General features: G+C 35.8%; 1 protein-coding gene across 1 annotated transcript in view; it reads right to left on the bottom strand.

Moving 5' to 3' along the window:
* Positions 1-325: 325 nt before the first annotated feature.
* Positions 326-24,663, bottom strand: part of LOC109045664 (dihydropyrimidinase-related protein 3) — a 24,469-nt gene continuing 131 nt past the window's right edge. The window contains exons 1-14 of the mRNA XM_042747682.1: positions 24,638-24,663; positions 18,161-18,250; positions 17,338-17,521; positions 15,169-15,333; positions 13,739-13,800; positions 13,224-13,304; positions 11,826-11,894; positions 11,372-11,492; positions 9,583-9,739; positions 8,249-8,390; positions 6,849-7,019; positions 3,549-3,728; positions 3,038-3,194; positions 326-1,398 (exon numbers count right to left, since the gene is read on the bottom strand). The exon at positions 24,638-24,663 is cut by the window's right edge and continues 131 nt beyond it. Coding sequence (XP_042603616.1) covers positions 1,313-1,398; positions 3,038-3,194; positions 3,549-3,728; positions 6,849-7,019; positions 8,249-8,390; positions 9,583-9,739; positions 11,372-11,492; positions 11,826-11,894; positions 13,224-13,304; positions 13,739-13,800; positions 15,169-15,333; positions 17,338-17,521; positions 18,161-18,250; positions 24,638-24,663 — 1,691 coding nt within the window. The 3' untranslated portion in view covers positions 326-1,312. The remainder of the gene's footprint in view (positions 1,399-3,037; positions 3,195-3,548; positions 3,729-6,848; positions 7,020-8,248; positions 8,391-9,582; positions 9,740-11,371; positions 11,493-11,825; positions 11,895-13,223; positions 13,305-13,738; positions 13,801-15,168; positions 15,334-17,337; positions 17,522-18,160; positions 18,251-24,637) is intronic.

The following is a 24,663-nucleotide window of genomic DNA, read 5'->3' as shown; positions in this document are numbered from 1 at the left end:
GGGGGTTTGAGAGTCGCTTTTCAGTGAGAATAACATCAAGAGAATTTTCCCTTTTCCCTCACTGACCCGAGGTTGGGTCTTCTGAGCTGTCTGATCCTGACTCTGACATTATTCAGGAAAACGTCCGTCTGTGCAGTTCAGTCTGCTCATACGCTAACCAAGACATGTAATGAACATTTCAGATGCACAGTCTCTGCTGTACATTGTCATTGGTGATAGTTGTGTGGTCATACTTTCCATGTAAAATGTATGTTTTAGTAGTTCTGATCTCCTTGTACTGCGACTTGATGAACATAAAGAGCAGCTAAAGATCATTCACAGGCAGTCAGTTGTAACTTCTGTTTATTGAGGAGCAAATTTTGCACATCACACGTTCATTTCCACCTGCTTTTTTTGAAAGGTAATACAATCAAACCTACATAAATATAATAAACAACCTACTCCACATCATTCGGTAAATCACTTTAGCCGTCGTTATTTGGGGCATCTAACATACAGTCTTTTTTTAATTAACTGAGCGCTTCAAAGTCACAGGAAAGATTCAGATATCAAAAACTTATTCCAATACTTTGCATGATTTAAGAAAAGACATTGTAGCACCTGTTAATTATCTTTTAATTGTAACTGATACATGCAAAAGGTGAATATCTTTCTCCTGCAGGCTTTGTTTTTAATCAATCATTTTTGCAAGAAATTTTATTTTTCCGTTTTCAGCGTGTTCCAACTTTTCCTTCACGTGACGGATGCATAATGTTTTTCGTATCTTTGTGAGACGGATAATGAAAGCAGTACAGTATGTGAATATATGTAAATGTCCTGTAATAATGCATGTTCTTCCTTAACATTCAGCTTTATTATACTTCAAAAACACTGCTCAACACTTTAACTTCATTTACAAAGTAACGTTAACTAATCACAGATGATGTACGCAAATAAAGCTTATGAGGGAATACGGACGAAGCCCTATGAAACACACAACAGTAGTCCTTCCTTACCGAACGCAAACGCCTGGAAAATTCAACTGTTTCCTTTCATAAACATCACAGGCCATCCAAACGAGAGTTGTTTTTACTGTAATTCTAACGTCTTCTAATTCAGTTTCTCTAAACACACAAATGAACGTAACGCTACACTAAATGCTTGGCTTTCTCAGAGGTGGGCTTCTGATCTTCAGTCACTCAGCAGGAGGAAATCATGGAGGGTAAGGCATGAGTTCAGTGTTTTACGCTTCTTTTGTTTCGTTTCCTGACTAATCACCTTACTTCTACACTTCTGATTTGATCCTGGCCTCTCTCTTACATGCTCTTTATATTTAACTGAGGGAGGTGATATTGGAGCGGCCACCGGGGGGCACAACGATGCGTCTTCCAGCCGGTCTGATGGGGGCTTCCTCGGGACCTAAGGAGAAACACAGAGATATAAAAACAGTCTTCCTTAACACACTATAAGCCATTGACCAAACCCACCAGCGAATCCCAGCTGTACAAATTTTGATGCAAAGGGCTTCATCCATCTCTAGATTACTGACAATGGACTTACTGTCAGTGAAAATTTGGCTTGCCATAATTAATGTGAAGTGCATTCAAATTTGTAATTGATATGCTTAGAAATGCATTCGATTCTGACGAGGAAGTCATTCTGATAGTTTCTCCATTTTGGTGTACCTCCATTACAAAAAAAAAAAAAAAAAAATATATATATATATATATACACACACATAAGAACAACCTAAAAAATATATTAGGTTTTGTCAAATTATATATTAATTTTTATTTAATAATAATTATTATTAATTAGTTCTGTCAAACGATTAATTGCGATTAATTGCATCTGAAATAAAAGTTTTTGTTTACATAATATATGTGTGTATACTGTGTATATTTATTATGTATATATAAATACAGACACATGCATGTATATATTTTTGAAAAATGTTATCTTTATATGTTACTTTTTTGATATAATATAGAATATAAATATATAAATGTATATCCATGTAAATATTTGTAAAAATAGTTACTGTATGTTTGTGTATTTATATATACATAATACACAGTACACATACATTATGTAAACAAAACTTTTATTTTGTATGTGATTAATCGTGATTAATTGTTTGACAGCACTATTATTAATATTAATTAATCCTCTCACAAGACAAGCATTCAAACCATAATTCATATTCAAGAATATATTTTCTTCAGATATGAGCCAAAATGTTACTAAATCTCTTTTTCCTATTTTTTTTTTTTCCTTTTTTGGCCTTTTAAAACTTATTTTCACAATAAACTAAAATAGCTATGAAAGCAGAACTTTATAAATGAAGACAACTTTGAAAGACATTCATGTTTATTGTATTTTCAAAATATGCTTTATATTTTTATTACGTAAAAAAAACACTTTCAAACTTTGTGTCAACCCTGTTACTGAACATTCACAATGTTTTGGGCATGTATTTTTCTTGCATATTTCTATAGAGACCTATTTTTTGCCACAAGATACTTTTTTTTTTTTAAAGTAACTGCGACTTTTACCACACAATTCTTTTTTCTTTTTCGTAAGAATTATAAGATATCAACTCACAACTGTAGAATATAAATGTACAATTTTGAGAAAAAAAAGTCAGAATTGTGAGAGAAAAAGTTGCAATTGCAACTATAGAATAAATATTATTGGGAGATATAAACTCTGAATTGTGAGCTGTAAACAAGAAAAAAGTTTATATAAGAGTTTATATAAGTAACCAAACATTTCATGGATTAACGCTGAGTTCTGCATCTGTTGAATTTCATTCATGCATTTGGCTTTTATCCTGAACGATTTACATTGTATTCAAGATTTTTTGTTTTTCATTTATTTATTTCTTTGGTTTTTTATCAGTCCATGCAGTCATTGCTACTGTAGCCTCACGGTCTATTATCTGAGCTACAGGAACTACTTCATGACAGAAGTGCATGACTTATAAATCATCCCCATCAATAATTTTGTCAGAAAGAAGTCTGCTGTATGAATATGAGACATGATTTTCCAGGGTTACCTGACAGTGTGAAGCCAGACTGGTGGAGGTTCCTTGCAGGGGCTTTAGTGGGTGAGGAACGGGCGGAGGCAGATGGCGTGCCGCCCCTCGACATGGGTGAGAATTCAGACACGGGGCCGTCATACATGCCTCTGGGGACCGCCTTCAGAATGGCCAGCTTTAGGAGAGACCCAAACACAGCGCTTCAGTTTAATACAGGATTGTGCAGCACACGCTTGAGGGTTTGCAATTACATTCCAAGGATGCGTTTATCCTCACGTGGGTTGTTTTTGGGAATTGTGTGCTCGAGTAAATTGTAAATTTTATGTTGTGTTGAAAACTGGTTCCAGATTTGGCTGGCAGATTGGTGAGACGGTCAATCATCTCTATTTTGTGCAATGTAAGCAAGATATTTTTGAGCTTTGATGTTTTGATACAAACAGTGGACAAAGTGCTGGGAGAGGAAAATAATGGAAAATAAATAATGGCTTTTATCCTAAGCCAACTACATTGCATTCAAGATTTCATGTACCTGTTTCCTGGCTTTGACACGTTTGTAAGCGAAGTCTGGATATGGGGAGCAGGGAATGAAACGTCCGGTGCCAGCGGTCGCGTGCAGTTTCCCGTCCTCCAGAACAACCTTCCCCTGGCAGACGACCAGCATGGGTGCACCTCTCAGCTCCATGCCCTCGAACACATTATACTCCGCTGCCTAGAACAACACAAGAACATCATACTGAGAAAGCTCAGATGCCTAACACCTGTGTCCCAAAAATTACCACTGCAATGCAATGCAATGCTTTCGGACCAACTTTGTATCAACTGTCCTTAACTATAACATACATTTAAAAGAACCATTTGAAACAATGCAATTATTGTGCACACACATATTGTACTTATATTTGAAACTACATCAGTAAATAATTTCTGTAGTTACTGTACATCTATAATTGCACTGTTGACCCTACCTCTAGCACTCAAACCTAACTAGACCACCAAACTAGTCCCTAAACGTACTTGTATCCACCTCAATAGCAGCAAAAAGTGTTTTGCAAATCACCATGAACACTGTACCTACTGTAACAATTATTTTATTATGAAGTACACAGTATTTAAAGACACCTAATATTGAGTGGGACCATGCTTTTTTTTGTGACATGTTACTATAGTACTACCATGTACTACTATGGAACATGGTTGTTTTTTGTCTTTGCTTTTTTGTAATGTAATATTTATATTCTAATCCTTTTTGTGCACATACTGTGCAGTGATATATTTTTAATAGCCTTCAATTTACACAATGGCTTATCATGAATTGCATGTGAATTGCATAAATAAACTGCATTTATTTAAACAAAAGTATAGTAAAAACAGTAAAACTGTGAAATATTATTAGAATTTAAAATAGCTGTTTTCTATGTGAATACATAGTAAAATGTAATTTATTTCTGTGATGTGCAGCTGTATTTTCAGCATCATTACTCCAGTCTTCAGTGTCACATGATCTTCAGAAATCATTCTAATATGCAGATTAGCTGCTCAAGAAACATTTTTGATTATTATCAATGTTGAAAACAGTTGCGCTGCTTCATATTTTCACGCAAACCATGATACCTTTTTTTTTTAGAAGAGACAAAACATCAAAAACGTCCAACATGACATTGAACTGCTGTGCTTTGCAACATAAATTGACACAAACAGCCGTTTTGAGTTTGAGCTTCTGCAACGAGGAACGTTGAGATATTCCTCACTAATGAAGATCACATGTAGGAGAGTGAGACACGACTCTGGCCTCCTTCATTCACTCTCGTTCTCATTCTTCACCTCTTCGCCAAACAGCTGGATAGAGGAATTACAAAAACATCCTTCTCTATTTCCTCGGCTTTTTCTCACACTCACAGCATCCTGTCTTTTGTTACCACTTTCTCTGAAATGCATCACTTCTGTTTAGTTTACTACTCCCTTATTTTCTGATTTCTTCATCTCTAGTGGATATCGTAATTGTAGTGGTATCCCGCCATGATCCGCTGTCTTTCCACAGAAATTTGGCGTTCGTCCATCCTTTGTGTGCGAGAAAAGGAAATGACATGCACACAACTTCTGCCAAGAATGCTGGCATGGGCTTAAGCTCATGTAGAATAACACAAACGCAAGGCTTTCTGGCAGGTGATGAAGTCATGTTTTAGGTGACTTCACAGAGCACGGGAACCAAGGATACGGAGCCATAAAATAAACCGTCAATAAACATCAGCCATGTTTATCCACAGTTGAAAGCAACGGCAGCCGGCGCTGTTTAGATGTGTAATGGTTTCTAGAGAAGTGGCCGAACAGGAAATGAAAATGTGATGTCATTTTGGCAGCGCCTGAGTTCTGCTGACTCTTTTCCCCAAAGGTTTTCAATCGAGCCCTTGTAGAATCTGCTCAGGAAATTCCAGTTTCCATCTCACTTGAAGTAGATTAATGCTCTTATGCGGATGTTTGGAAGAGGAGAAAAGAAAGAATGGAGTCTGAGCGTCTGGACATTCATAAACCGCTCACTGCAGGTTCTTCAGAACTTCTATTGGACTGTGACCCAAAGATTGTCATTGTCCAAATTGTGGATTCATTGCAATAGTAACAAAATGAGAAATGTTGGTAAACAAACTTTGATGTTGGCTTGGCAAAGCGTTGTTTGAAAGTTTGAAATAGCCTTGAAAAGCTTGAAGATTGAAGATTTGGTAAAACTTTAGTTTGGGGAACAATTCTTACTTTTGCTTATTAGCATGCATATTACTAGCATATTGGCTGTTAACTGGTACTTTTAAAGCACATAATAATGTCTTAGGGGCCGTTCTTACAGAACACTTTTTTTCAAATCCAAGCATTGCAAGCTTTTGTTTACAGAAGCAAGTTGGCATGACAACTGTTTTATTTGATGCCAACATGGCAGAGAAGGCATTCTGTGCTGCCCTTTTTAAAACCTGAGTGTTGTGTTCTGTGTGAACGGTCCCTTAATCTGCATGATAATATTTTAGATTCCTTAATCCACCCCATACCTAAACTTAACAACTACCTAACTAACTATTAATAAGCAGCAAATTACTAGTTTATTGAGGCAAATTTTATAGTTAAACATACTAAATTGCAACTTCATTATTACATGTGTAATCATGAAAATATTCCAAAGTACATAAAATGAAAATACATATAAAGATGTACTTGTGTCCTACTAAAGTGGCTCAAAAAGCACTCAAGTTTTGAGAGCTCTAACTAACTGCTTTTAATATAAATGTAATTTAACTGTAAATAACATGCAATTAAGTGTCTGAAAACATTACATTCAGTTTGCACTCAAATATATTCTTATATTCAAGTATATAATTTCCATAATAATTTCTCTTTATGAAAATCCCTAATTGAAACTGTAATATGTAAGTGATTTGAAAAGTAACAGCAAACTTCAAAAAGCTACATGAAATGAGATGATATTTACTGTATATCTGTTGCACAAACGTGTGGGTTAGTGGTTGGTTCATTAAAAGTGAAGCTTGCAGAGTTGCAGTTCTTCTCTCACTTATCAACACATTCCTACAGTAATAAACGTTTGCTGAGACTTAATAAGGCAACAAAAGGAAACTCTGATTGACAGATATCTCCTGTTTTTGTGGCTGTTTTATTTACAAGGGGTTCCTGTATGAACACGCAGTTTGATTAGTTAGAAACATCTATTTCCGCTCAGAGGAACTGGAGGGTCAGTGAAGGCCAGCCAGTTCAGTTCCCTCTCTATGTTTAGATGTTCCTCTGAAACGTGAGTATATAGTGCGTTCACTGGATTGATTTAAAGAGCACCTACAGAATGATGGGTTTTTGCAGTGATGGTCCGGACAGCGTCTGTGTCCCAGATGACCAGATCGCTGTCTGAGCCCACGGCTATCCGACCCTTGCGTGGATAAAGGTTGAGGATCTTGGCAGCATTGGTGCTTGTCACAGCGACAAACATGTTCTCATCCATTTTACCAGTGACCTGAGCAAAGGAAAAACACACAATTAAGAAACAAACGCAGTGCTTTGGGGCTTTAATGGTACACTTATGAGAAGAAAGTAATGTATATAAGATTTAGGGGCACTATTTTCACATCCACATTAGGGTACAAATGAATGAATTAACTCTTTCCCCACCAGCATGTTTTTATCAGATTTCATGGCCCCCAAACATGTTGTTGCATGAATATCTGAACATGCAATTTGTTAAAAGAAAGAATGGAGCCTCTGCTTTTAAACAAAACAATCCGTTCTATTCTAGCTTCATGCATTCTTTTTTATCAACACTTGAATATGGGTAAGCTGCATGAAAAAAGCAACATTTTAAACAAGAAGCTGAGAAGATCGGGTTTTTGTCAAAGGCTACATCCAGATGGGATTCAGATCAAAGATCAAAATATAGACTGAGTAGATTGAGTGCATCAGCACACCCAAAGCTTCCCAGTCCTAGACCACTTTCTAGGTTGGCATTTCATTCAGTAACGTTAATACAGTACGTTTTGATTTATATGCTGTTTAATGTTTGATGATCACATTATTTTACATATGTGATCACTTGTTTGTGTGGCTGCTTCACCAAGTGTGCCGCACACATCCTGAAATGTGAAGCCAAAACATTTTGATCGCCATCTGGTGGCTGGCTGCAGTATAGGTAATAAACCCCGCCCTCTCCATGTAAACGAATGGGACGTGAGCCGAACTAAATATTCAAATTACACTTCAAATAATTATTTTCCAAAAATGGTTTCTGTTATTTTAGCCAGTTCTTATCACACTGATGTATGTTCAAGAGTTAATTTTTCTATAAGGTTTGCTTTTGGTTTATGGTATAAAATTGGGGTGTGGTGTCATGATTGTGAGCTTGTGATTGGGTCTGCGGAAGTTTGGGCGGGACTTCAATGGCTCCACCTCACAATCACTACTGTGCAAACTCATGCTACAAACTAATCAATACTGCACAGACTCAGGCTTCAAAATATGTAATTGGCGCAAGATGACAGCGGACATACTGGCATGTTTTGGCCATCTTATTTTACAGTCTATGATTTGATCCAGAGATTCAGTACTCTTTTAGACCATGTTTAATAACGACCCCTACCGTATAAAGCTGGAAAATTCTGTCAATGGTGGGGAAAGAGTTCATGTATTGAGTAAATATTCAGATATTTGATATTTTCTGGATCTAAGAATGTGAAGTAGAATGATCCTCACCACAGCCTTGTCCCAGATGATGGACATCCTCTCCTCCGCTCCGTTGACTCCTTCAGGAATCTGAGTGAAGTCGTCTTTCCCTATGGCCTTCTGAGCCACAGAGAATGTGCAGTGAGCACTGCCCACCACCGACAGATCACCACTGAAACACACGGACACGTCACACTACTTCACTGACTGTACTGTTTACTTAACAGACAAAACTTTGAAATTGTTGGTATTTAGCCTAAAATGATAAATAGTTCAGATATAACAAGTCAGATTGTTGAGGTCTGTGCTACAGTGCTGTGGTATCACACGAGCAAGAGTGTTACTGTTCTGTATATCAGGGGCCTTGTACTTAAATATTTTTCAAAATTGGAATTATATCAGAAATTATATAAGAAAAGCTTTCAGATCTCCGAATTGATGTGCTCTTTTCCCGCAATATGTGTACTTAAGAACATGCACATTTTTTGTGCCTCTTTCAGATGTGAAAATCATAAATTGCAAATGAGCATGAATTTCTGTGTAGCTGAATAGTTTCAGATCTCTGCCCCTAATTAATGTCATTAACATATAACAGAGCACCAGTCAACGTACAAATCCTTCACCTGAGAATGACGGGCGTCAAGAATTGCATTGATTTCCAGATACCTGCAGTACACCGAAATGTGTGCACGCCTGTTTAGACCCTGACTTGCCACAAGCACTTTTCCACGTCAAAGACTTTCTATAAATATGAAAGTTGGTGTGGATTTCAGCGTACACGCTCTAAGATCAAATCTGTATGTGTGCACATTTTATAAATGAAGCCCCAGCTGTTCTGAACAAATTATTGAATGATTCAATGACTAAATTGAATGAATCATTCAATGACTGAATTGAGTGAATCATTTTATGACTGAATTGAGTGAATTATTCAATGAATAATACATTTTTGCATTAAAATTTCTGTCTACACTTCAAAAGTGTATTAAAGTGGTACTCTAAACGGATATTACTACCTTATTTAACCAATATGAATTAGTTTTGGTGGTAAACATTAATGTAGTAAGGCTGATTCAGATATACTGTACTAATATAATGTTATTGACATTTTTATTATAATTATTAAAATGTGTATCCCAGCATCTCTGGCCATCAGTAGAGACACACCTTGGATGTATGGCTAGTCCATCAGTGAAATATTTTACAATAAACTACAAATATCAACTATATTGTTTTTCACATTTTCAATCAGTTACTTCTAGTCAATGGTTTTGTAGTCTATAAGTTAAAAAACCCACCAGTTAATAACTGACAGAACTGTATTGTAAAATGACGTAATATATTTTAGGATATGCTTGTGTTACCTGGCCAACAGGGTGTTTAGGTAGTCTGGAGTGGTTGGGTCAGGACTGAGGGGTGGTGAGGTCACAAAAGACGCCGCCTTTGCCCAGTTCTTGCTCCAATAATGAGTCCCATCGGTTCCCAAACTGGCCGTGATCGGCTCGCCAAACACCACATTACCTAGAAATAAACAGTTCTCTATGATCTTCTGCTCTAAATATGAGCTTCAGTGAAAAATCTACAATATCTTTTCTTTGTCCTCCAGCCAAAAATCATGCATCCAAATTTTCAGAAATGCACCAGGACACTTGCAAAACTCATTAAAAGCATTGAGAGGATGAAACTTCACAGAACTAACTTATAAATCTCCACTGACACAAAGCTTTCAGTCTCCATTCAGGACAGTCAGAAAGAAAAAGATGCACAGTCTAGAATGTCACAGGTTTGTGTCCCTTTTAAAGACAGTGATTAAGCACCCAGTTGAAGAGTGATTTTTGGAACGCTATAACAACCATTTCAGAGACATAAAACTGTTGCACACTACACTTTAATCAAAAATGAGAATTTTTAAAATCATTTACTAAAAACATTCCAAAACCGTAACACTGTCATTCATCTTCAAAAGACGAATGTAAATATTTTTCCATTGAAAGTCCATTCACCCAATTTTTTTCACAGTCATGGTCGATTTATATGAATTAATTTCAACATTTAATCACATATAAACACTGATCAATGCCCATACAAAGAGCACATGTTCTGTGGTATTATGTGAAGCTCAAAAGTGAACCAATGAACCATTTTTTCCCTGTGTATCAAGCAAGGACATCCGAGCTTCTGTTTAACATGTCTGAATCTGAATGCATGTAATTACTTTAATGAATTTCACCATTTTACAGCCCTGTGATTTATTCATTTATTTTTCAAAATTCCTTCATTTTAATTTCACTGACAAAACACCAGTATACAGCTTCTGAATGAGTAAATAAATGACTGTTTTAATTTTTGGCTGAATTATTTCTTTCAGTAATTGTACAGAATCTAATCTACGCTGGGGATAACTGAACTGAAGGCCAGAAATAAAAGCCAGAGGAGAAACTTCATCTGTGATTAACTGGCATATCATGCAATTAACAAAAAAGTATACGTTTACAGCCTTAACATTTACACTTTTAGTTATTTGTAACCTTTACACTTATTTATTTTAATTGGAAAAACCATTGTTGTCTAAAATAATATTCTTCTGTACTCCTGAGAATCTGACACTTCTCTAAAACTGTGCCACTCAATGCTTAAATTAAGAACAACTTCTTTTTATGGAAGAGGTTTTTTTTTACACGCGTTGCATCTGGTTAGCTCACTGTATGAGTCTCCCACAGCACAGTAACTAAACAGCAAGAGCTATTATAATGATGGATCGTGGAACCTTTACAACAGACTGGCCAGTGCATATAAAATAAACATTTCATAGAGTGCAAATCATGTATAGACAGCTGACATATAATTAAATGACAAATGAATAATAATGCATTTATAATAATTAAACTGTTATTTACAAACATGTCACACAGTTGTATCCAACCGAGGGTAATTACTGTCATGAATATATATGTTAAAGATGAGTGTCTCTCAACAGAGGTTTATTTAACTCAGATGAGATGTGTAAACTAGTCGACATCTGTGAAAGCTCAAGCGTTACGCTGCTGACGTGCTCAGGCTGTGATTTCTTATTTTAGCAGACATTTCATCGTGTTCTGCGCCTTGTTTCCCAGGAAGCTTATTTAGGATGTAAATGTATGTGATATTGTGTACCTTTCTTCCTGGCCTGTGAGATGATGTCAGCAGCGCTCTTGCTCATCACGCGGGTCACGTAGAGCGGACAGTTGGTTTGACTGGCAATAGTCACGGCTCGAAACACTGCTTCAGCCTCCAGCTACACACACACACACACACACACACACACACACACACAGATTCAGCCTAACTCAAAAGTTCCCCTCCCCACTTTCTTGGCTGACCTCAATAAAGCCATAATGTCTGCGAAAGATCACTGATAGACTGATTCCGGCCTAATTAAATCTGTTGGGCGGGACGATTTTCAACATGAAATCAGATTGATGCAACTGATTTAACACAAGTTCTGTGTCTTATTGTGAGTTTTGCATTGAGAATTGAGGAACAAATATTTCGCAGGGCCTGCAGTGATGTTATCACACTAACAAACCCCCACAGAGGACAGCATACAGCTGTGTTTGTGCTCTCTGACCTCCTCTGGACGGCTGAGAACGTGTCCCTCGGGTCCGGTGATGCCCATCTCCAGCATACGGTTCTGCTCCTGAACAACACACAGACCAGACGAGTCTCTTTTCTGTCACTCTTTGCATTGTCCTTGTATTATTTGTGCTTTTTAAACACATGTGGTGCATGATTAATGTCATTAAAGAAGACATGGAAACTGTGTACTCATTTACTGTGAGGAACACAGACATATTTTCAGAAAGATCAGCTCTTAAATATAACATAATGTGAGCACAGCTAGCTTTCCGAATAACATTGTTCTTTAGATGAGCCTATTTTTACAAGCCTGTTTTCTAACCTTATTGTTACAAGAGACGTCAAATCCAAAGCTGCCAAAATGCATCTGTACTGTAAATCCAAAAGTTTGTCCTTTCATTATGAAGACAGCATGAAAAGGCTGCAAATGTGGAAATTGCACATGTTGAGGCGGCAAAAGTTCCCACCGGTCGAAAAATAATAATGGCTTTGCTGAGAAGGCGTTTCAGCCAAAAATACATTGTATGGGTCAAAATTATCGTTTTTTCTTTTATGCCAAAAATCATTAGGATATTAAGTAAAGATCATGTTCCATGAAGATATTTAATAAATTTACTACCGTAAATATATCAAAACTTAATTTTTGATTAGTAATATGCATTGCTAAGAATTCATTTGAACAACTTTAAAGGAGATTTTCTCAATATTTAGATTTTTTTTGTACCTTCAGATTCCAGATTTTCAAATAGTTGTATCTCGGTCAAATATTGTCCTCCTAACAAACCATACATCAATGGAGAGATTTATTCAGCTTTCAGATGATGCATAAATCTCAAATTCGAAAAATTTACACTTGTGGTCCAGGGTCACATATTTGTTTGTACACAGTTATGTGTATGATATAGTTGCAATCTACTACATTTACAATATATTATCTTTAAATGTAATATCACATAAAACGGGTTTTAGTTTGTATTATTGTATTTTTGTTTTGTTGTGTTTTACAGTACGTTAGTATTATTATCAAAATAAGTGTACTTTTTTATTTAGTAACAAAAGATTATTATTAATGAATGAATTATTTAAAATGTAAATAAAAGTACAGTTTTTAAGTTAAGATTTTTACAAAGTGCACTTTTTAAAAGTTACTTTTTTAAAGCCCTTTTATTTAAGCATGTTAAGGAAATATAGTCATTGAGATTAAATGACACATAAGTGGTCTTCGATTTGTATATCATGTTTCTCAAGATTTGTTTATAAGTTTTTTGCACTAAAAATGCTCTTTCTTTAGCTAACAGAAGAATGGACTCCATACGCCGATGATTATTAATGGTAACGTCTTTTGATTCTCCATTTCATGATCTCTTTAATATTCATAAGGTTCACATACCTCAGCAATTATTTCTCCATTTTCAGCGTGGACCTGTGCAATTCCTCCATGCTCTCCAAGGAAGGTGAAGATCTCATAAAGCTGTTCATACACACATAGAAAAACAGAGTGAAAATCGCTTTAAAATAACTTTTTTGTAACAATGAGATCAAGTAAAAGGAAATCTAGTCTAATCTTGTTCTTATAGAAAATTAAAATCAAATTAGGTAAAGGGAGAATAACATTTATATATTGGTACTTAGTACTTTTATATGCACCAATATATAAATACTCATTAATAAATGACTAAATTCTTCCACATAAAATGCTGTAAATAAAGAGATTTGTGAATAAAAAAACCCAACATTATGTTACTTCAACAAAAGTCATTTTTAAGGGTCAGATCAGATAGAAATAACTCCCAACAGAAAGAAAGAAAGAATGTGTATATTCACAACACTATTCTGTTTTCTACAAACAAACAAATAAATAAATGCATACATAAATAAATAATAACTATAATTTCTTTAGCTTACCTCACTGTTGCTCATCTGATAGAGGTCTTTATAAGCCATATAGACCTGGAAAGAGTTCACTCCTATTTGGACAGAACACATAAATCAGAAAACATAAACTCCGCCAGCATTCACAACCATTCTTTATTTCCATAATGTTCTGCATTTCTTATTCTCAAACTAGAAAACAAACAAACAAAAGTAAAGGGTGGGGATTTTATCCATCATGAATTAACTGAATGGTGAAAATACCAGAATGGGGCAAAACATTAAACAATATAAAGTGATGAATCACGGTCAGTAAGACCAGAGATGTGGAATCATTTCTGATATTTATGTTGATTTTTAAAGTAGATAGTAAAAAAAAAAAAAAAAAAAACTGTAAGCTGTAATAAAGCAGCATCGTTGTCAGAAATAGTACAAATGACCAAAAATAACTTGTCAAATCACAGCACATTCCCTCTGGGATACTGTACTGCTTATATTTATAACTTCAGAGGGTTTTTTTAGTATGCTGGACTATTTTTTTACTTTTTTTTTTTTTTTTATCTAGATGCTTAAACTCTTTGTTCAAGGGCTTAGAGTTTTATTTTAAATTGCTCACACACTAAAAGTTGTACTTGAAGCACACTCAGGGAAACCATTCACTCATAAAGCAAATCTTCAGACCAAGTTTGCAAAACTGCAGCAACGGTATCATTATACAGCTCAAGTTAGCTCCACTGAACAAGCAAAAGACACAAAATAGCAGTGTTTTACATTTGTCATATCCACGTGTAGTTTGGAGTGTAGCGCTAGAAGCTGTAGAGTTACTGTGCAAACACACCATCTTCATAAGAGTTTAAATAGTTTTGAAAGAAATGTATGCAAGAGATGCGTAATGTTTTACATTACATAATGCATTACATAATGGAAGAGTTTTTGTTTCCGATTTGAATTATTATTTAAAGCATTCTATAGATATTTTATCATGCCTGTGAGACAAGTATTCGCTGAGTTACGGTTCATCATTGTGAAGCGCTCCTGTTGAAGACTGAGACGGCAGAAAGTGCATTTATGAGCAAAAATGACGTCATATTTTAAGTTTCCATTCTTATTAAGAAAAAAAATGCAAGTGATCGCGCCAGTGCCTCCATGTCAAAGTGCACTTCAGCTTCCACTCTCCGCACAAACGATTGGATATGCACAATTAAAATTGTGAAATGCATAAAGTGTTTTATATAGATTTTATTTTAGGTAAGTCGTGTTGATTGGAGATGGCTAAATTGATCAAACATACAGTATGCTCACCGCTGGCCACTTGGTACTTCAAAAAACAGAAACTTGAATTTAACAAACATAAAATGTTCAAAACATATTTCTAAATTAACCCATATGCACCTGCATACCCAGACGCTACGCCCTGGTGTGTAAGCAAACTTAAAAAAGTGTAATAGTAAAAGATCTCCCACCTTTCTCCTTAATGAGACTCAGGACCTCTTGTTTGATGCCGTCGTTCCAGTGGGTGATGTCCACATGCAGAGAGTAATCACAGCACGCTTTCTCATCCGCCCACTCACGCCAGCGCTCGAACGCCTCCAGCAGACTGGAGCCCGGCTCCGGGATCACATGATCCACTGCAGGAGACACACACGACAGAGGCAGCTCACACTCCTATTCACACAACACAGCTCATATGTGACCCTGCAGCACAAAACCAGTCTTGAGTCTCTGGGGTATATTTGTAGCAATAGCCAACAATACATTGTATGGGTCAAAATTATTGATTTTTTTTATGCCAAAAAATCATTAGGATATTAAGTAAAGATCATGTTACATGAAATATTTTGTACATTTCCTACCATAAATATATCAAAAATGTATTATTAGTAGTAATTTGCATTGCTAAGAACTTCATTTGAACAACTTTAAAGGTGATTTTCTCAATATTTAGATTTTTTTGCTCCCTCCGATTCCAGATTTTCAAATAGTTGTATCTCAGATAAATATTGTCCTCCTAACAAACCATACATCAATGGAGAGATGATTTATTCAGCTTTCAGATGATGTAGAAATCTCTATTTTAAAAAGATTACCCTTATAACTGGTTTTGTGGTCCAGGGTCACATATTTTGTTAAATAACTTACTAAAATGTTTGTAAATTGGAGCTATAAAGCTATTTTTTTTTTTGATGATTGATTCAGTGGAACTTGATTTTATTTTACATTTATTTGATTTTTGTTTATTTAAATGTTTAATTCATTGCTTTAAATATAATTGCAATAATAACTTCAGTGTATTTTCTGGGGTGGGAGAAAAAAAGATTCCTTGATGCACCATGTGGCCCTTTTGAATGATTCTGAATCAATTCTGAAAACTTTTCTGAAACACTTTTTACTATTTAATGTTTTTTTATCCCTCACTGACTGTCCTGACTGTCTGGAAAACTTACATATACTTACTTTGTGTTCATTGCTTGTAAAGTGTTTCCTTTTTCCCTTTTAGTACTTTATATTTGCTTGTATTTTTTATATTTTGTTAGTTCCTAACTAAATATCATCCAGTTGTATTAATTCATTGTTCATTCCTAATTACTTAAAAAAGTGTTTATAATTACATATATAATCAAATACAACTGCACAATTTGATATCCAAAGTTGGTCAACTCATTCATTAATAAGAAAAAAATGTGTTTCTCAGAATCAGAATCAGACTGAATAACTACTGCTAATATTTTCGGATCAGTAGGCCAGGAACATACGATCAGATTCAGTGAGGAGCCTCTCAATATTTCACTGCTTCTTCATTGTCTCCATATTATCTGCATGTATGATCTAGCACACACTTCCTCTGGGAACAAAGGGACGTATACAGCTGGATTTTTACTCTAAAATGAATCAGTGCTAACGGTGTTTACTGTACAACAAGCCGCTCTTATACTCCAGCGGCGGTCAGAAAGGACTAGAATTTCACCGTGGGGTGCATACAGGAGCTTTGTGTGGTTGCCGGAAGCCTACTATTGTTCTTCATACACTTTCTTCATAGTTACGCATAGTGCTTCACTGCAAAACATATTATCATTGTTACATTAAAGAGATATTTATGATTTAATCCATATAAAGATATTTAGGTTCACTCAGCAGTATTAAATAATATTTGTGCCAGTTAATTCAGATATTACCATTATTTCCAGTGTTCCACAGCTTTTTTCTAAATGTGTTCAAATTTGAGCTGATAAAGACTAACTTTATATGCTTTAGACGTGAAACATCTATGTTTCTCATCATTATTGGGTGCTTAATATAATTGTGTAAACTTGACGTCATTGCATGATTCCATAAACTACTAATTAATGTGCAGTTTCTTGCACAGACTGATCGTTTTGCTTCATAAGACCTCGAAATATCTGCAGGAGTCATACGGATTAGTTTTGTGTTGCTTGATATTTTTTCGCCTCTCAAGTGACAATAGCCGCTGACTTGCTAAAAATCTTCTTTACTGTTCTACTGAGGAACAAAAGTCACCTAATGCACATCTAGGATGGCCAGAGGTTAATTAACAGCAAGTGTTCATCTTTGGCTGAACTATGTCCATTCGATCCACTCTGCAGATAAACATGGCAATCTTCCACAGATCTCACCGATCATGGTGGTTCCTCCGGCAAGAGCAGCCTTGGTGCCCTGCGAGAAATCATCCACAGTGTTCATCCCCCTGAAGGGCATCTGTAGGTGGGTGTGGATGTCAATTCCTCCAGGAATCACCATCTTCCCATCGGCCTCAATGGTCTTCACCCCTCCTGGGACTATCAGGTTGTCTCCAATTTGTTGAAGTTGACAGAAGATGGTCATTCAGAAAGACGATTTTTGATTACACTATGATATAAATGATAATGGATTGATGATGAATTTACCATTTTTTTATAATTTATTTATTTATTTTTTTTATTTTTTTTTTTGCAGTTGTATAACAGTTTTTAGATCATCAGTGAAAGAACTGCAAAACATTATCAATATGGTCTGTAGATGCCTATAGGCCCTCATTATTTTCAGTAATGGTCAAAATATTAAAAAAAAAATATATATATATAATTTGAGTTTTTTATTACATGAAGAGATTGGTTAAGGCTGTCCAAAAAAAAAATATATATATATATATATATATATAAAATATATAGTTTTGAAAGAAGTGTTTGCAAGAGATGCGTAATGTTTTACATTATATAAAAATATATATCATTACTAAAATTTTGTATAATTATTATTTTTTTTAATTAAGGTATTCATAATTTAAAAATGCTAAGTGTAAAATTGATATATGATACATGTAAAATACTTATTTTGTTAACAATGTAACACATACATTCATATGTTTGAGTTATGGCATTTTGACTAAACTCTTTTTTTTAATGGACAAGAAGCTGTATTTAGATGCAGTGTGGCTGTACTGTATAGGAACGCAGCTTACTTGATGACTCCATCCTCCATATAGATGTCTGCATAGAAGGACTGGTCATCGTTCACAATCCGACCGCCTTTAATCAGGAGCCTCTCACTCTGAGAAAACATGAGAAAGAGAGAGAGAGAGAATGACTATTTAGACTGCAAAACATTTTCATGCTTTATAATTAGATTTAGATTGCAAAAATGTAAATGATTTTAATGCAACATGCATGTTCATGCAGTGAAAAGTTCTACACATTGCTGCAAGACAGCTTTTCTACAACTATTTGCTTTAGAAACCAATTTTTGAGAATTTATGGACTGGATTCAAACAGACATCATTCAATTTAAGACTCCAACAACTGGTGAAACATAAAAATTAATAGCTAAAAAATCAACAGCAGATTTTATTATCAATTACTCAGAAGATTTTCTGTCAGTGATGTGCCAGTAGTGTAATAAAACATGCAATGTAATACAATGAACACAGAGAATCAAGAACACATTGCATAAAAATCAATACAGCAGGAGCCCTGAGTGCAACTTTAAAACATAGGCTAAATGTTTAGCTCGTATGGATCTGTCTGAGGAATCATACTATATTGCAAATCTCAACTGCTTGATTGCATGTATTGTTGCAAAACTATATTATGACCCAGCTCTAATCTGCTAAACGCAACTATAAAGTTATTAAGAAAGTCATAATAAAGCTGCTTTGAAACAATGTGCATTATGAAAAGTGCTACACAAATAACTTTGGATTTGATTTGACTTGAAGGGCACAGACTGCTGTAGCTCCATGCATCACTTCAACTTAAGGTCAAAATCACCCGAGTGACATTTTTCTGAATAATCACTTTATAACAGCATGTCACCAGTGTCACCTCAGAACTCGAAAGACAACGTAAGCCTCAACAGGTAACTCTCATCGTTATTTTAACAAAGACAGGAACCATTTTGTGTCTTGAAACTGACAAGAAAGCACTCCAGATCTTGTTAAAGAGTTCTTGTAGAATGCACAGCTTGCTCTGCGTAGACACAAAATGTCACATAAAAACAGCTCACAACTAATCGTTCAGTAAAGCTTATATGAGTCCAGAGTGAAACTACAAGAATAGGTGCACCTTAAATCTAAAGAACATGATTCATACATGATTCATTTGAATAAATGCATGTTTCCTGTGAAAGACAACAAGAAGCTGAAGGATTTCGGCAGGATGCTGACAAAGCAAGGATGTAAATGTGCAGAAAGCGTATTGACTTTGAGGGACGGACAGTTCGACGAATGCCAGAGTCACAAACAGTGCAGTCATTTGTTAAGTGTGTGAAGACACAGCCAAAGAACACTGAGCCAGAGGACATTAAGGCGTGGAGCATTAGCCATTAGAAAACCTCTCTGCATGCATCCAGAGCTGCAGCCTTGTTGCCTGGTGACCAAAATATTTACCATCCGCTCATGAGAGTTTCTTCTTTTCTGCCAACATAGCAGTCAAAACACTGGAGCTCATCCATCGATGATGACCAACCTCTGCTACACTTACAGCCGAGTTATCTGGGATGTTATAGTCAGGTTGACATGCTCCTAGGTTTTGTTTTGAGGGGACACAAGTAACAGTTCTTCCAGGTCTAGTGGTGTAGTTTTATAGCATACATAGTGGCTGGCAGTGATGGGCAGTAGCGTCGCTACAAGTAGTGACGCTAGTAGTTTAACTACATTTCTTAGTAGCGTGGTGGTAGCGTCGCTGCTTTCTTAATCAAATAGCTTTTCAGTAGCGAAGCTCTTTTTTCTGATCAAGTAGCGTGGTAGCGTCAACAAAAGCTGACGTTACATTATCCAAAGCATTTCTGAAACTCAAGCTCAAATCGGAAATATAACTGCTAAGGATCACTGATCCTGGACCAGTAAAAGTGACGCCACCACCACTAAACCTCGTAACGTCATTGGCTCCTCAAACTGTCAGTCAAACCTCATTATTCTTCCCGCCTCTCTCGTGAATGAAGTGCGGCGCGCAGTTTGGAGGATCTTAGTTTGTTTGCAGTATGAAGGTAAATAAAATAACTGTTGATTGAATAAGTACAGCGTTCAATAAGTACAGCGTTCTCTTTACTCAAGAAACACTATATTTATAAAGGCTAATGTGTTTTGTATTTGAGGAGCGGAGAAGAGTGTCTTAGCATTTGTCACAGTCAGATAGCTTGTGAGAAGCGCTGAATCTTTTATAATATGATACTTTGGCCAAATAACAGAAAAAAACTGAGTGCCCACATAGCGATAGAAAACTGTACAACCTGCAAGTTCATGATGCCCGTAGATGTCCGTACTGCCTTCGAATGTGTCGTTAATGACGGGGGAAAACATTCGAAACATTCAAAAACTTAGTATTTAAACTTGATTTTGTTGAAACGTTAATAATATAATGAATGACACATGCAACGATGCAAATAAATGTAGCCTAAGTTATTTGTAGGCCTATACATCTGTACAGTAAGATTTCATTAATGTTAGCTAATGTAACTAACGTGAACGTACAATGACAATACATTTATTACAGCATTTATTCATCTTTGTTAATGAAAATACAGTCGTTCATTTGTAGTTCATGTTAGTTCACAGTGCATTAATTAATGACAACAAACACAGCTTGATTTTAATAATGCATTAGTAAATGTTGAAAGTATTGTTCATTCTTAGTTCGTGCTACCTACACTAGTTAACTAATGAACCTTATTGTGAAGGGTTACCATTTACATTTAGTCATTTAGCAGACACTTTTATCCAAAGCACCTTACAAATGAGCACAATGGAAGACATCAAAATCAACAAAAGAGCAATGAAATACAAGTACCATAAAAAGTCTCAGTTAGCTTAACGCAGTACACGTAGCAAGGTTTTTTTTTTTATTATTATTTTTTATTTAGAGGCCTTTTTTGCTTTTGTTAATTGTATAATAAATAAAAAGAAAACAAAGACAGAATACAAAAAGATTAGAGAAGCAAGTGTTTTATTATTTTTTTTTAAGAAAACAAGCAGTTAGTAAATAAATAGTTTTTTAGAGTGCAAGTCTTTTATTTCTTAATTCTTGAAGATGGTTAAGACTGATTTTTGTTGCCAAATTGATTTGGAACAGTTGTTGAATAAACAACTTAACTGAACTATTATGCCTGTCTATCTGCTTGACTGACAGTTGTATTGATCACTGAGAGAGCATTGACTTGGTATGATGTTGGTTCAATATAAAAATGATTTTTTTAAAAAAATAGCTTAGATGTAGTAAACTACTTTTGTCGTGTTGCTGTAGCTTAGCTTGCTACATTTCACAGGGCTGTAGCTTTAGTGTAGTGAAGCTTCATGTAATGAAGAGTAACTGATAGCTTAGCTTACTACATTTTCCAAGTAGCTTGCCCACCACTGGTGGCTGGATTCAAATCCTTTTTATAATGAACCAAGCAAACGTGCTACTGAACTCGACTGCCAGTGACCGTTTCCAATCCCCAAATGAAAATAACTATTATTATTTACAGTACAACTTCAGTTTTAACTGTAATAATAACTGCGGTTTCTTCATGACGAACTGAAGCAAGAACACACATTATTAATGCCTTTACTGTTGCAATTATAGATAATTATGAATATCCTATTGAGTCGGTCTCCCATAAAAAGGCTGAACTGTACCTTAATTCTGCGATTGGATGTCCTCTTTTACATTTCATTCTAATGCTAAAGTAATATACTACATTAATCACATAGCACCATATTATACAGTATATTAATGTATGATGCACTATGATGGCGTCAGCATCCTTGGCAATAACTTTCTACTTGTCCAGTAGCCTTTTTAGTAATGCACTTAAAGGGGTCATGTGATGCAATTTCAGTTTTTCCTTTCTCTTTGGAGAAGTTGTTGGTGCATAAAGAAGATCTGTAAAGTTACAAAGACTAAAGTCTCAAATCCAAAGAGATATTCTTTATAAAAGTTAAGAGTCAACCACGCCCTCCTGAAACGCCTCGTTCTAACACACCCCCACATGTCTACGTCACTGTGTGGGAATATTTGTATAACGCCGACCAGATGTTCACACAAAGAAAGAAGGCGTACCTTTTATTCTCATTGTTGCCGCCAGCGCCATGTTGTAAAGACGCTGTGTGTTTTGTTGTGAAAGCGAAAATACTTTGTTTGGCCTTCCAAAAGAGGACAGGACTAGAAATCAGTGGTTAAGTTGTATTTTCAACACTGTTCCAGAACAGTTCAACCCAAATATGTGCAGCACATTTTACGGAGGACTGTTTCCTGTAAGAGTAGCCTACAGTGCCTGTATCTGTTTTTATAAAGTGATGCAGTTCCAACTATGCAAGGAAAGTCTGGTGCTTCTGACTCACAGCCTGTAAGTACGTTTTCATATTTATAGACTGACGATTCAAACGTGAGTTTTGAGCAGTGAAGAGTAGTGCTTGTTGTTTGTTGTTTCTCCGATCACAAATGCAGACATGGTTTTATGTTTACACAGTGCGATACGCAACCCGTAAAAAGACAGTATAAGTCATTATAATTAGGGCTGCACAATTAATCAAATTTCTAATCGCGATTACAATTATGGATGCCACAATTACGTAATCGTTCAAAGCGGCAATTAATCGTTCAAAGTTCACTAATGTTATTCTGCATGCTTAAGATATGTTTTTGTTCTTTCTACATGTTATCTTATGGGTTTTTCCATTGTTTTAGTTTTAGTATAACATTATAATACCGTTCATATTTTTATCATTTAAATTAGAAATGTATATTTGACATTTGAGGCTTAATGCTATAGAAAAGCACTAAAAGTTTTTCAGTTAGACTGTTTTCAGCTTGTTTATTTTCATGTAAAGATATGGCATGCAGTTGCATCAAACAATGGTATAAACATCATTCAATGTAAATTGTGATAATCGTAATTAATAATCGCATTTACAATTTCAAGAGAATAATCGACAGTTATGATTTTTCATAACATATCAGTAATTATGTCCACACTGGATGCAACAAATGTCTTGTTTGTAATGGGTTTTATTGGTTTTGTGTCATCGTGCCGGGACACGCATCACAGTATTTTAAGGGGCGTAACATTTCAGTCACACGCTTGAGGTATTCAGCCAATCACATCGCACTGGATAGCTGGCCAATCAGAGCACACCTCGCTTTTCAAAGGGGGAGCTTTGTAAAAATCGAGGTGTTTCAGAAGGCGGGGCATAAAGGAGAAACAATAATGTACAGTATGTGGAAAATAATGTGTTTTTTGAACTTTAAACCACATAAACACATTGCATTACACCAAATACACAAAATAATGTTCTTTTTAGCAGCATCATATGACCCCTTTAAAAACAGCCAATGATCAGAGCTCATTATTTCCTGTCAATCAAAAGGGGCGGGGCAAACTCGTCATAGGCTTATGGACTAAAATAAAGATTCTAATTTGTCATGCATGTGATTGGTTGATTCAAAGCTGCAAAAAAAAAAAAAAAAAAAAATTGTACATATTAAATTATTTCTCACAAATGCATACCAGAAAGGGTTTTTACCAGATATTTGAAATAGAGAAAAAGCAATCTCATTCACATTCGAAAACAGCAAGTCTTAAATATATAATATCTAGTAAGTATTTAACTAGTATTATAAACTGTGTTAAACAGCACTGTGCATTCAGACAGGTCTGCAGGCCTGATGCTAATGTGCAGAGATGGACGGCTCATTTTGGGCAGATCACTGCTGAACAATAATACTGATGTCCAGAGCATCAGTCAGAGAAAGAGAAAACCACACCTCACATCTCCGCAAAGCACAGCACACACAAGAGAACGCTCTTCAGTAACATTTAAATATGACCATCTCTTGCACGATTCTTGCACACGTCTTTTCAAAATCACAATATTAAAGCGCAAATAACAGTATGTGCGAAGTGCGACGGGATCTGCGCAGTCTAACAGCATCAGCACCACGACGATCTCCGAGACAAAGAACATCACTGTAAAAACCGCAACACCGCACTGCAAGTGATTACAAAAACCTCTCCAAGACCCATGCACACGCACTCGAGCTTTACAAACATCTCTTTAAAATCATCCTGAGGTCATTGTGTGCTGCTGGATGCGTGTAACAGTTAGTGTGTAGCAGGTTCAGTTATGGGCGTGATTTTCTTGCTGCAGTACACCGGCTCAGACTCAGCACAACGTTTCCTTTCTTTCTATAATATTCGGAAAAGACTGTAAGAATCATTATAATGATAAAAACACAAGCACGGTGTCATAATTATTTAGGCATTGCACTTGGAATATATGCTTCTTCCAAAAAACACATCTGAACTGGAATCAGTCTCAGCTCCTCACTATCAGTTCAACCCAGCCTTCTCCGACACGCCTGCAGCCTGACATTTACTCCTGCTACAGCTTTTGTTACAAACGTACAAACCAAGCCCACTCCGGTAAATATGCATTCAGATATGAATATAAATGCATGAACTTACAGTGATCTTTGGGATATTCTTTTTGC

This window comes from Cyprinus carpio, chromosome B21 (assembly GCF_018340385.1).
Source record: "Cyprinus carpio isolate SPL01 chromosome B21, ASM1834038v1, whole genome shotgun sequence".
NCBI lineage: Eukaryota > Metazoa > Chordata > Actinopteri > Cypriniformes > Cyprinidae > Cyprinus > Cyprinus carpio.
This window is presented reverse-complemented; position numbering and strand designations above follow the sequence as displayed.